At 44.2% G+C, this 13,100-nt stretch overlaps 1 protein-coding gene across 2 annotated transcripts in view; it reads right to left on the bottom strand.

The window, feature by feature from the left end:
- The window catches only part of LOC307229842 (endonuclease V-like), a 52,858-nt gene that overhangs the window by 29,571 nt on the left and 10,187 nt on the right, over window positions 1-13,100 (bottom strand). For both annotated transcript variants that reach the window (XM_079999936.1, XM_079999937.1), the window contains exons 6-7: window positions 11,121-11,192; window positions 9,147-9,275 (exon numbers count right to left, since the gene is read on the bottom strand). In XM_079999936.1, the coding sequence (XP_079856062.1) occupies window positions 9,147-9,275; window positions 11,121-11,192 (201 nt within the window). The remainder of the gene's footprint in view (window positions 1-9,146; window positions 9,276-11,120; window positions 11,193-13,100) is intronic.

Raw genomic sequence — 13,100 nt, 5'->3', positions numbered from 1 at the left:
TGTATAATGTATATAATTTATATGAGAGCTTTTTTTGCGGTTTGAGAGGAAAACATTGTAAACAGATTTGGGAGTCTTTCAGCGGCGGTATGAATACAGCCAAGGTCTCCTGCAGGGAGAGGGTGAAGCTCGGCTCCAACGTGCACGCCGTGCAGAGCTGCAGAGACCGTGGAAGATAATGAGTCTAATGTTCTCAACGCAACATGTGTGTTTGAGGGACACCGAGCGAGACTGAGAGAGACTCGGGAACAAAACCCTGTTGCATTGTGGGTTTGATGCACTGGAAGGAACTGACTTGCTTACTTACTGAGACTTGACACAAATACAGGACGAAATGCTTGTTTGTTCACCAGCGCAACACTGTCCCTCACGGTTTGTTTCTCCGGCTCCACAACACACAAGTGGACACACACACATGTACACAGCAGCACACGCACACACACACACACACACACACACACACACACACACACACACACACACACACACACACTTCATCTCCACCTCTTTCGCTTCATTTACATCTCCCTTTCTTTCCTTCCTCTCTCGCCATCACAGCTCCGTTTCCCACTCCCATCAATACCCTCTCCCCTTTCCTCTCGGTCTCGCTCTCTCCCTCTCACAGTTTAATTTTATTTCAATCCAAAAGGGCTTCAGTGGCACGGGAAACACACATTTCCATTTCCGAAGCAAGTAGAAAACAAATAGTGAAGAGTATGAACAATGATGAATAATGAATATAAACTAAAATACAGGTGGAAAAGTGTATATACTACAGTTAAAATTACATATTTTTCATAAACAATATGTAAAGGTCACCAGAAAAAATAAAATAAAATAATAAATAAATAAATAAATATATATATATATATATATATATATATATATATATATATATATATATATATATAATCCATATCTGTAAAGATATACATACAGTATATACAGATAACCTCAAATGAAAACAGAAAAATTGCAAACATATCCAGCTATGGGAAGAAGAACCTCTCTCTCTCCCTTTCTCCCTGTCTCTCTCTCTCTCTCTCTCTGGTGGATAGGAAGGATCTGCAGCAGCAGAATGTTAAACAGCAACATTTCAGAAAATTTGGCTCAAACAAACAAAGAGCACATTGAGCACGTTTTTTTTTTGTTTTTTTGCCGCCTCCCCTCAGCACCCCCAGTCAAACCAGCTCCCAACCTGTGGATGGCTGCTGAATATTTCTTCCAAACTCAGCCTCCTAGCGCGCAGTCTCCCCAGGTCCAAAATGGAAACGTGATGAAAACGCAAATCGAAATGTTTTTGTTTTAGCCAGTGCGTAATGATGGGATGATGTGGGATCTAGGAATCCACATGAAGGTATTTCTTTTTAAACCCACAACAGAAGTCTCACAGTTTTTTTTTTTCATCTCTGCTGTGCAGGAAACACGACTACTTAACACCCAAAACCAGAAATCTGTGTTTGCTGTGCAAAGGTTTTCACAAGAAGAGAGACTTTCTGGGAGACTCGGATCTCTAATATTTGAAGTACTTTTCCCCGTGGTGTTTTAGTTTTTCAAGGTCTTTTTTATTTTTTAGAGTTTGGGAAGGAAAAAAAAACCCTATGTCCGCTATATGGCAGCCTATATTTCCAATCGATCTCGAACTCAATCTGGATAAAAATCAAAACTAAGAATGAGGAAAACATTTAACCGCCTTTAAAAATGGCCAAAAAAATAAAGTGCCAGGATTTGTTTTTTTTAACCACTGGATGTAGTTTTTCATATTTAGTAAATTCTCCGCGTTCTCACAGAGCTGCATCTGTTATGGGACTATCCGTTTGTAATTTTGTGATTGCTATGGTGTGTGTGTGTGTGTGTGTGTGTGTGTGTGTGTGCGCGTGTTTGTGTGTGTGTGTGTGTGTGCATGTTAGCGTGTATGTGTTAGTGTTTGTGTGTGTGTGTGTGTGTGTGTGTGTGTGTGTGTGTGTGTGTGTGAGACCAAGCAGACAACAGTATGTCTGGTATCTGCAGTGGCGTCTGAAGTGTATTTGTGTGTGTGTGTGTGTGTGTGTGTGTGTGTGTGTGTGTGTGTGTGTGTGTGTGCGGGTGTGTGTGTGTGTATGTGTGTGTGCACACGCCTGAATAATTCAAGGAGGGGAGATGCAGCCCGGCGGGGGGGGGGGGGGTAGATGGATGAAAGTCGGCCGGAGGGAGAGAGGCGCCACCAGGACGACAAAGTCTGAGCAAAAAAGAAGAAAAAAAAAGTTTTTTCCCCGAATAAAAGTCGGAGCTCGGGAGCAATGAGGTGGTATGAGACAGAGGATGAGAGCAAGAGGACACACACACACACACACACACACACACACACACACACACACACACACACACACACACACACACACACACACACACACACACACACACACACACACACACACACATACATTTTGTCATGAAGTGAGTAACAATACATTATAGTATGTAATAATTCTGCATTTTCCAATAACTTGCCAAAATGTATATTTCCATAATGTTTGACATGAATTATGTAATTACACCCACATTTTATAATAAACATATTGATTGCAGTAATATGCGGTGCCACATTTATTGATAACGTATTACATGATGCAATGGTTATTACTTATTGCATATAACAATATTTTATGAATATATGTAATAAGTCAATGTGTGGAAGATTATTAATTAACATTATTTAGACATTATTTAACACACTCATATCTTCCTTTGTGTCACATTTAAAAAAATAAACACTTTTCTGTAATCCCTGCAATATGTAATAACCACCGAATCATAACAATATGGTAATAATATGGTGACAAACGTATTATATATAGGGTTCAACATGTTAATTACAAAGCTATTACAAAATGTGGGTGTTATTACATAGTAAAGGTCAGATTTGTCCCATTTTGGAAGGTTATTACAAAATAACACCATATAAAGTGACACCATTATACATTGTTTTGTTACAAGGTGTTTTTCTTTTAGTGCTGTTGCATCTAATGATGAACTTAGTTAAAAATAAAGTATAAGAATCCAAACAGGATCTGTTTTATGTTGTGCGGAACACCTCCAGACACAAACTAACCCAAATATATATATATATATATATATATATTTTTTTTTTCCCCCCCTCACACACACACACACACACACACACACACACTTATTCTGTGCATGCCACGCTCCATCACCTGTCATTCACATTGAAATTCCATCTGTTTCCTCAAGCTGCTGAATGGAGCTGCACTGCGTTGGCATTTTCTGTCAGCTCATCTGGCACAGAAACACTGAGCGCGGTATGGTGTGTGTGTGTGTGTGCGTGTATGCGTGCGTGTAGCGGGGTTAGAGTTAGTCGGAGAGGTGAACTGAGCCAGGGGATTCAGGTAAAATGTGCTCCTTGCATGGAGGCGACGGAAGGTGGTGAAGGGCTAAGTTAGGTTTCTATGTGAATACGTTTTTCAAGTGATACACCTTCATTCTCCTCTCATATTAATCTAAATACAGTTAAATAAATTTAACATAAAAAAAATGAATTCACCTTAAGTTAAAATTATGCTTACTTTGTTTGTGTCATCTGTGATCCTGAGAGGTTGACTGTAGAGATGGCGGATTATTAACCATGTAGATGTTGCTGTAGATCAGTGGTATTCAAGCCTTTTGCACCCCCCCCCCCACCAGGATTTCAAGGACTTAAAAGTACAAATAAAAAAATGTGTCATATGCCAAATAACATAGTTTATAGTAAACCGGGTGGAGCAGTCACATTCATTTGTGGCTTTTATTGCCTCTTCACACAGAAAAGTGCACAACTAATGAAAAAATAAATCATAATAATAATAATAATAATAATAATAACGAAAAAAAATTAAAATATGAACAAATGTTATTATTTTAAGCATAAACTATTATCCCATAATATTTAGATTTTTTTAAATAAATGTGTGGCATGAAATGTAATTAGTCATGTCAAATCACCTAGGTGTGGTGTGGTGTGCCCCACTAGGAGGGCGCACACCACAGTTTGAATACAACTGCTGTAGGTCATCCAAGGTTCCTCGAAAATACCACACATGTAACGTTTAACTGTTTTTGTTTTTGGGGTAGGAGCTGCTGTTTGAATGTCACTTCCTCCGCCACTTACAAGATCGGAAAGAACAACAAAACAAATTTAAAAAAAAACGCTTTGCCGTAGCTTGTGCGCTGACAATAATAGATCAACTGGGGTTTTTTCCCGCCATACCCGACAAATAAAGGGTTTCTCGTGCGGAGAGAGAGAGAGAGAGAGAGAGAGAGAGAGAGAGAGAGAGAGAGAGATATGGAGATGGAAAACTTAATTAGAGGCTTCCGGTGAGCGCAGAGCACTCAGACAGAGACAGGAACAAGCGCAGTTCTGACGGAAAGCTGCTCCTTAGAGCCATATTACCAGCTGATATCCGGGGCAGGAGGGTTAGAGGACATTAGGCGTTTGCTTTGCTACCGTCCATTAGTGGAACTCCCCAATTCATTAAGAATGCATGTTAAGTATGTGTGTGAAGGGCATGTGTGCAGGCATTGTGTGTGTACGTGTGTGTGTGTGTGTATACTTTCAATGTTCGTTTTGTGTTTGACTGGGCCTGTGAGCATGTGCACATATTATGTGCTCATGTTAATGTTTTGTGCTCATTGATTGTCTGTATGTTCCCTTGTGTGTGTGTGTGTGTGTGTGTGTGTATCGCGGCCACATGTTTTTTGTGTGTATTGACCAGGAACAGTTTCACGCTGTGATCAGCCGTAGTCCTTCAATGGTACAGCAACTAGCAGCAACTACTCCCAAATTCAGTATTTCCAATTCAGTTTCATTCCAAGTCATGTTTGATACCACTGCAAATGACAGCTGTCAGATTTATTTGAGTAAAAGATAGAACAATGCAACAAATATCATGACGATGGTAAAAAACATTGCGATACTGTAAAAGGGTTCAGATGTACCATGAAATACAACATATTGTCCAGCCCTGTTAACTAGGACTGTAAATTGGCACAATCCTCCTAATTTGTTGTCTCACTGCCTATTCAATGCGTGTTTCTTTTGTACTGCGATTTTGTGATTGAGCATTGCAATTCAGCCTTACAATTTCATGAAACATTATGAGAGATTATGAAAGTATAGGATTATGAAAGTATTAAAAGAGCGTCCTCTTTCCCTTGTGGGGAAAATGCTGCATTTCACAGTAAAACTGCACAGATTCCCCCCACATCTCTGCGAAAACAGCAAGGATCCCCACATTTCCCCCTTTGTTTGGTGGATTTGGGGAATATCGGTTTGGGAATCATAATGCCGATGGTAAAATTGTCAAAATAGAACTTCGGCATTTTTGAATATTTTTCTGCTGCACCTACTTATATGAACACAAAGGTTGGTACTTTAATACGTTTATGCCACCACGGTACTATTGTGTTTGATCTGGGGACTTCCTTGATATTTTTTGCTCTCCATCTGGGGGCTTCCAAGCCACGCCTCTTTCCTTCCTTGTGTTGCTTGTCGAGGCTACAACGCCACATGACCACCGGATTCCAACAGGAGGTGCGTGATGCGGGCGTTTAAACTGCTTTCGACACACACACCACGATCTTCAAAGCTCTAAGTGAAGCGTGGCCCGTCAAAGAAGGACCAAAACGTAATAATGTGAGGGAGAGTGAATTAGTCTTTAGTCTGTTTGTGCGTGTGTGTGTGTGTGTACAGAAGATTCCCCTGCTGCAGTGCGCTAACAAACTATCAGCTCTCCGCCGCAGTATTCAACTAACATGCCATTCTCTCCTTTCATCTCTCTCTGTCTCGCTTTGTCCTGCTGCCTTTTCTTAATTGCAGTGATGGACGGGAAGTAAAGTGGAATAGAGGGAAGGAGAGAGGATGGGAAAGCGGGCCAAAATAATGTAATGAAGCTGCTGCCCTGGAGAATTCCAGTCCAATCCCCCCGTGCAAGAATTACCCTTTTCCTCATTTGCGAGTATTAAAATCATCCGTCTGTCCATCCATTTTCTTTTACCTCCCCTTTACCCGCTCGGGGAACGATGGAGCCTTTCCCGGCTGGTCTGAATAGGAAACCACTCCATCGCACCGAGGGGCAGTGGACTCTCGATTTAGCCTTGAGTGCACGTCTTTGGAAGTAGGAGAGGAAACTTGAGGAGGCATTCAGATCCATCACCTTATGCCAGACACCGGCTTGAGCCACTGCTTTTCCTTAACATTGCACAAATAACACAACACAAGTAAACCACTTGTTTTTCGGTGGAATAGTGTACCTGCCAAACAATTCCAAGTGTCCCTCCCTGGGGAATGTGAAGTTCCACAACGACTGTATGTACAGTATACAAATGGAAAACATGACCACTTTCACTCTTGGAATGAGATCTTGAGGCCAAAATATGTTGTTTGGGCCGTTGCAGTGTTGCTTGCACTTGCTTATGAGGTGAAAAATGGAAAGACAGACTTTGCAGTAATGATAAGAGGCGGCCTGGTGTCATTACACAGTATGCCCAGTAATAAAAACTTTTTTTTTATTCATAAATAAATAACTTAAAGATAAGACAATAATCCAGGAGGGAAAACAGTGAGATATTCACATGAAGACAACCAGCCAGTGACAGAACACAATAGATATTGGCTCAGGAGTCAGAAATTTTGTTCACTCACATGGGAATTGATGGGGTTAAGAGTTTTAGTGCAACCGGCCAATGGAAAGCACCGGAGGGAACCTTTCATCATAGAACATGGAATACGAACTATGAATTTTCCATGCCTTCCGTCTGAGCTCATAGCTGTTCAAGCAGACATTCATGGAACGTTGACTTGACACCTCAAAACAAATTGTTTTGTGAAATTGTTACTGGAATCAATATGAAGGCTGGGCGTACGACGGGGCAGACGACCATCACCGTGCCCCTAGGGTTTGCGGGATGGGTGGGGTGTGAGCTGTGTGGGTAGGGTGGCCCATAACTCTCCTGCCTTTGCGTGCTTCACAACTGTCCTGCAATTTTAATGCCACTCATATTAGCCTAGAACACATACACACCCATGCAAATCTTACAACAAACAACACTCTACCAGACCAGGGTCTGCGGGGCAGGAGGGAGCGGTCGGAGTGGTCCCCACACTCAAAACATTTCACGGAAAAAGTAAATAACTTCTGATTTTGATTTTGGATTTTAAATTGGACATGAAAAGATCGGATGATACGCGGATATTCCTGTCGATGTACGCGGCAACATCTGGAACTTCAACGCGCGTCATAGCATTGCACCGGTAAAGGGGCGAAAATTTGGCTGTCTACCCAGGTGTAACGTTTCCATCACTGCCGGTCGGAGCTGGAACCGATGAATACCTGTGAGTACTGCAGGGACATTTGTCCTGGGAATGAATGTCGATTGTAACATTTCCCACCAAAAACACAAGCCAGATGTAAGCAGGTGTTGGTGGGTGAGTGTGTGTGTGTGCGAGCAGCATATGTTTGTGCGTTGGCGTGATGGAGGCATTGTTTATTCTCCCTGTGTGTGTGTGTTTTTGTTTGAATTAAAATTGATTACTGTGCATGTGTGAGGCTGCGCATGTAGTTGCATTTGCATCCAGTTTCTATTTGTTTATATGTCTTTCTTGTATGTGTGTGTTCATGAGTGTATGTGTGCCTGAGGGTGTTTTTATTTTCCTCAAGAGTGTAGGTGACTGTGTATGCATCTGTGACTGAGTGTGTGTGCGTGCGTGCGTGCGTGCGTGCGTGCGTGCGTGCGTGCGTGTGTGTGTGTGAAGTTCCAGCAGGCTGATACGCAGCTTGACCTTGACAGTGAACAGGAGAATGGAGGCAGGATGACACCATCACCTCCATGTGAAAACCAAAACGCTGGTTTTTAAAGGAGTGCAGAAGGAAAACATTTTGTTTGGTTGGACGGAGAAACGTTCTGCACTGTCTCTCTGGGAGGATTTCAGGGAAGAAAGAGACAAAGATAGAGATAAATTGAAAGAACTGCGAAACCAACACAGAGGGAGAGAGAAAGAGAGAGGTGAGGTGGATAATGTGGGAGAAGGAGAGAGAGAGTAAGTAAAAATAAAAAAGAGAATATGAAAGACGGGAAGAGGAAAACAGATGGAGAGAGAAGGAGAGAGCGAGGTGAAACAGTGTGGTCCTGATGCTATCTCTACTGCCCCCGTACCCCCCCCACACACACACACACACACACAATAAGTTATCCACCACCACTGCAGCTTCCCTGATCGTGAGGGGTGCGATCTGTGTGTGGGCTTTTTGTGTGTGTGTGTGTGTGTGTGTGTGTGTCCATACTATATACTCAGTGCGGTGCAGTGCAGTGCGGGCAGCAGGAAGTCAAAGGCAAATACGTGTGGACGATAGGAGAACAGCGCCGTCTAGTGGAGGTTTTAAGAACAGTCACTTATGACGTAAAGTGAGTCAAGAAACAAAAGCATTCCTTTGGCCTCCTCTTCAACTGCTTCGATACGGTCCAGTGATAATAGATCTGACCAGCTTATCTCCAAGGTGCCAAGATATCTAGATGATAAGGACCATTGTAGACAATAGACATATTAAACGTGTATTTACATTTGACAGATATGTATAGTATAAATCCACAAAGTTCCTGCTATAATGTAGTCGAAATACCTACATACTACCTGCTCTTCTTGCCCTTCAAAAGTATGGGAGATTCACTTGTTTGGTTAATTTAGGGACTTGTTGCTATTTTATTTTCCTCTTATTTTGCTTTATTCTCAGTTTTGAGGTGGGGGGGGGTCACCATAGCTTACAACTTGCAAAAAAAAAAAAGTGCATTAATGTTAAAACGAAACATCTTAAACAGCTTAAATGTTCTGCTTGGTAGGACCTGAGTCCATGAGTCCATTACGTAACTGACTGGTTGTTTCTTTTCTGTTCTGTATTGTCTGAGATAAGCTGAAGCCTCAAACTCTAAATCTCTGGTGTATTTCTCCATCATTGCTCTGTGTCTCAATTCAATTCCAATAACACAATGTCCATTGTTCAGCAAATCCACGGTTACGTTGCACACCTCAAGTGTGTGTGTGTGTGTGTGTGTGTGTGTGTGTGTGTGTGTGTGTGTGTGTGTGTGTGTGTGTGTGTGTGTGTGTGTGTTACTACCTGCCTGATGGGCTCAGGGACACGGTAGAGGCAGCAGGAGTGTGTGAGGCGCACTGCGGTGTCCAGACTGATCTTGTGGCCCACAGATACGTACACCGGTTTAGTGCTGCTGTCAGAGCTACGCAGGGCCTGGGAACGTGGAGTTGTAGGGGTGAGTTACGGAGAGAGATGGTTCCAGAGTGTCGTGAATCAACCACGCACCCATGTAAACAAACAGATGAATGTCAAACGATGGACGATATGATGGTCCACATCTTTCTATTGACAAGCTATCATCAGAAATAAAATCGTTTATTTTCTTTACGAAAATGGTGGATTCCCCTATCAGTTCCCTGCAGAGTAGATGTAGAGCAGAGCTAGAGTAGAGGTGGAGTCAAGTAGAGGTAGAATAGAGGTAGAGTACAGGTAGAACAGAGGGAGGTAGAGTGGAATAGTGGTAGAGATAGGGTAGAGTAGATGTAGAATATAGGCGAGATTGAGATGGTTTGGACACGTGTGTAGGAGAGATTACATTGAGAGTTACATTGGGAGAAGGATGCTGAGGATGGAGCCGCCAGGCAAGAGCGAAAGAGGAAAGCCAAAGAGAAGCTTTATGGATGTGGTGAGGGAGGACGTGTAGGTGGTTGCTGAAAGGGAGGAAGATGCGCAGAACAGAAGGTATTGGAGGCAGATGTTCCGCTGTGGCGACCCCTAACGGGAGCAGCCCAAAGAAGATGTAGAATATAGGCTGAATAGAGAGAGGTAGAATATAGAAAGATCAGTCAACAAGAGGTAGAGCATAGGGAGATACAGGGTAGAGGTAGAATTTAGGTTGAATAGAGGGAGGTCGAGCAGAGTTATAATACAGCAATATAGAGTACACTAGAGGTAGAGTACAGATAGAGCTGACAGAGGTGGAGTTGAGTAGAGGAGTAGACTAGAGGTAGAGGTGGAGAATTGGTTGAGTCGAGTAGAGGTAGAAGAAAGGGAGAGTAGAGGGAGGTAGAGTAGACCAGAGGGAGACTAGAGGTAGAGCAGATGGAGGTAAAGTAGAATATAGGTTAAATAGAGGGAGGTAGAATAGAGATAAAATAGAGGTAGAATTGAAGTAGAGCAGATGGGGGTAAAGTAGAATATAGGTTGAATAGAGGGAGGAAGAATAGAGATAGAGGTAGAATTGAACAAGATAGAGTAGACTAGAGGTAGAGTAGAGGTAGAATAGACTATAGGTAAAGTAGAGGTATCGCAGAGGTAGAGGAGAGTAGAGGGAGGTGGAGTACAGTAGTGGTAGAGTAGAGGTAAAGTAGAGCGAGATAGAGAATACACCAGGTATAGTACAGGTAGAGTAGAGGGAGGTAGAGCAGAATAGAGGTTGATATACAGTAGGTTGATTAGAGGGAGTAGAAAAGTGCAAGATAGTCAAGGGAGGCAGAGTAGGGGTAGAGGAGGGGAGGTAAAGGTAGAGTAGGGGAGGTAGAGGGAGGTAAAGGTAGAGTAGAGGGAAGTAAAGTAGGGGAGTTAAAGGTAAAGTAAAGAGAGGGAGGTAAAGGTAGAGTAGAGGGAGGTAAAGGTAGAGTAGAGGTAGAGTAGAGGGAGGTAGAGGTAGAGTAGAGGGGTAGGGTGGACTCCTCCTCCTTGTCCCTCTCTTCCTTTCGCAGTAAATGGGTTATTTTCCGGTTCAGGGATCAGATGTCCGTCTATGACGTCGGTTTCCTCATCAGCTCCGTTCGTAATCGTCATTATAGCGACGGAAATATAACCAATTTGTAAAAACGCTGCCGACATTTAAAGCACAAGCAACACATTTTGAGGGACGACCGTAGTCCGATTCGACGGCACCGTACGTACTGTCATACCGTAAAAGCTCCGGCACAGCGAGAGCCTTCCCCGGATTCCTTTTGGGAATTTGGTCTGGGAAGCGGGCGGCCCGGCCCTACGGTGCTGCGGCAGTTTGTTTTAAATTTTTTATTTACACACGACTGTCCTCTGCCTTACCTTTCCCAGCACTCTCCCCGAGGCGGCCGTCAGGGGGAAGCTGTCGCCTCCCTTTCGCAGCAGAGCAGATATCTGCGGAGATAAAAGAATCCCAACCGTCACCGACGTCGGGTGACACCGACGCTGCACCCTGTTGATCCCACGCGCCCGGGAACTTCAACCTGTTATTGATTTAGCCGTGACTCCTTTGTACGGATAAATTCAGAGGATATCGCGAAGGTCGACGGCCAGTTTAGATCTCGAGTCATCTTTATTTGCGCCGCACCTGTAAAGGCCTCCATCAAAAGTAGAGAATCAATGAAAAAACTGAAACCAAGAGTAAAGGTTACACAAGTTAAAAAAAACAAAACAAAAAAAAAAAAAACTTTGTGAACCAATCATTTCATGGCACATGAAGGTCGTCCGGCGTGACGTCGGCCCCGGACCCTATAGATACGCTTTGGACCGGCCGGTTCCACACTTTATGGCCCGGGCTATAAATACCGGTGGCGAGTCCTTGGGCTAACACTGTGATTTAGCGACAGGGTTGCAACGTCACCACGCCGGGGCCGAACCCCGGCCGCGCGTTCGCAGGTGCGGGTTTTTTTCCGGCGGTCCCGTGGCCTGGGCGGGGCGATGAAGGGAGCTTATCCTCCGTGATGGATGGAGCGTCCGCTCTACTATGACTGATTACAGAAGAGGTGCCAGCGGGGAAGACGGGAGGGGCCGCAGCCAGAGGAGCCCTGGGAAGAGGCCAACAATGTGTGTGTGTGTGTGTGTGTGTGTGTGTGTGTGTGTGTGTGTGTGTGTGTGTGTGTGTGTGTGTGTGTGGGGGGGCAGAGAGATTCAGCAAAATGCAGGACCACAGCCAGGACAGCAGGAGACAAAGCCGGCCATCAATAACACAGCAGTTTGACTTGGGGCCAGGCAATCAGTGCACTATAAAGAACCACAAAAAAAGAGAGTGAAAGAGAGAAAGAGACAGAGAGAGAGAGTGATACAGGGGCGTGGACGGGAGAAGGAGAGGAATGGGAGACACTGGGGCCTGAAGGAGCGAGAGCCGTCCCGGGGGTGAGGCCCGGGTGGCATTTTAGCTGAGGATGAATCATCAAGAAGAAATGATTGCGATTATTAATGAATTAGTCTCTTTCTTGTTCATTTTTACGTGACTGTTATAGCGCAAGCCTGTAAATCCAGCCGACAAAGAGGAGCCATTTATTGGCATTGAATATCAGAGCGTAGAAATTCGGGTCGATGGGTTAATTTCCCTTAAACTTCGCTGATGGAAACACGCCAAATTGGCACATTGTATTGGTTGGAACAGCTCTCGCTTTGGCTAATGTAGTGACAAACGGAGGTCAGGTGAGGAAAGCAGGGGGGAAAAAAAAAAGAAGGATTTTTGTCAGATCTTATCGGCGCTTTGTCAGGCGCCGCACACGCAGCGTGTGAACAGCGACACTTCTACTTTGACCTCTCTCTCTCTCCGTCCGCTCCGTTCCGCACAGGATCCTTCCGCGAAGTAAGCGAGATGGTCGCGCAGGTGTGGTTTTGGCATTTGTTCGGAAAACGCGACTTATTTCGTTGCGGTTCCCATGGGAACGCCGTTTTTTTTTTTTTGCAGACACACCGTCGCGGGTTGCACCTGTGACGTCCACCCTGTTGTCTTAATAAAGGTTCTCATTTGGCATATTCAAAAGGGTCGTATCGGAAACAGCTCCGGCTGGCGCGAGATGGAATTTATTTATATTTTTTCAAATGTCTCGCTGACGCCTTGGGGGCACCCCCCTCGCCCCCCTCGCCCCCCCGCGGGCGTGTGCGTGTGTGCATGTGTGTATCTGGTATTTCAAAACGCCTCATCGGATGAGATGTAGTTCTGCAACGTAAAAACAGTTTGGGTTGCACGGATCCATTCCCAAAGCTGATTTCCCACCAGGCAATTACACGCGGTGATGCCGGTTCTGAATGCTGCCAAACTGCTGGCTGCAGTCTAATTGGATGGAG

The sequence above is a fragment of the Zeus faber genome (genome assembly GCF_960531495.2).
Source record: "Zeus faber genome assembly, chromosome: 4".
Lineage (NCBI taxonomy): Eukaryota > Metazoa > Chordata > Actinopteri > Zeiformes > Zeidae > Zeus > Zeus faber.
The sequence above is the reverse complement of the archived record's forward strand: the minus strand, read 5'-3'. Positions and strand labels throughout refer to the sequence as shown.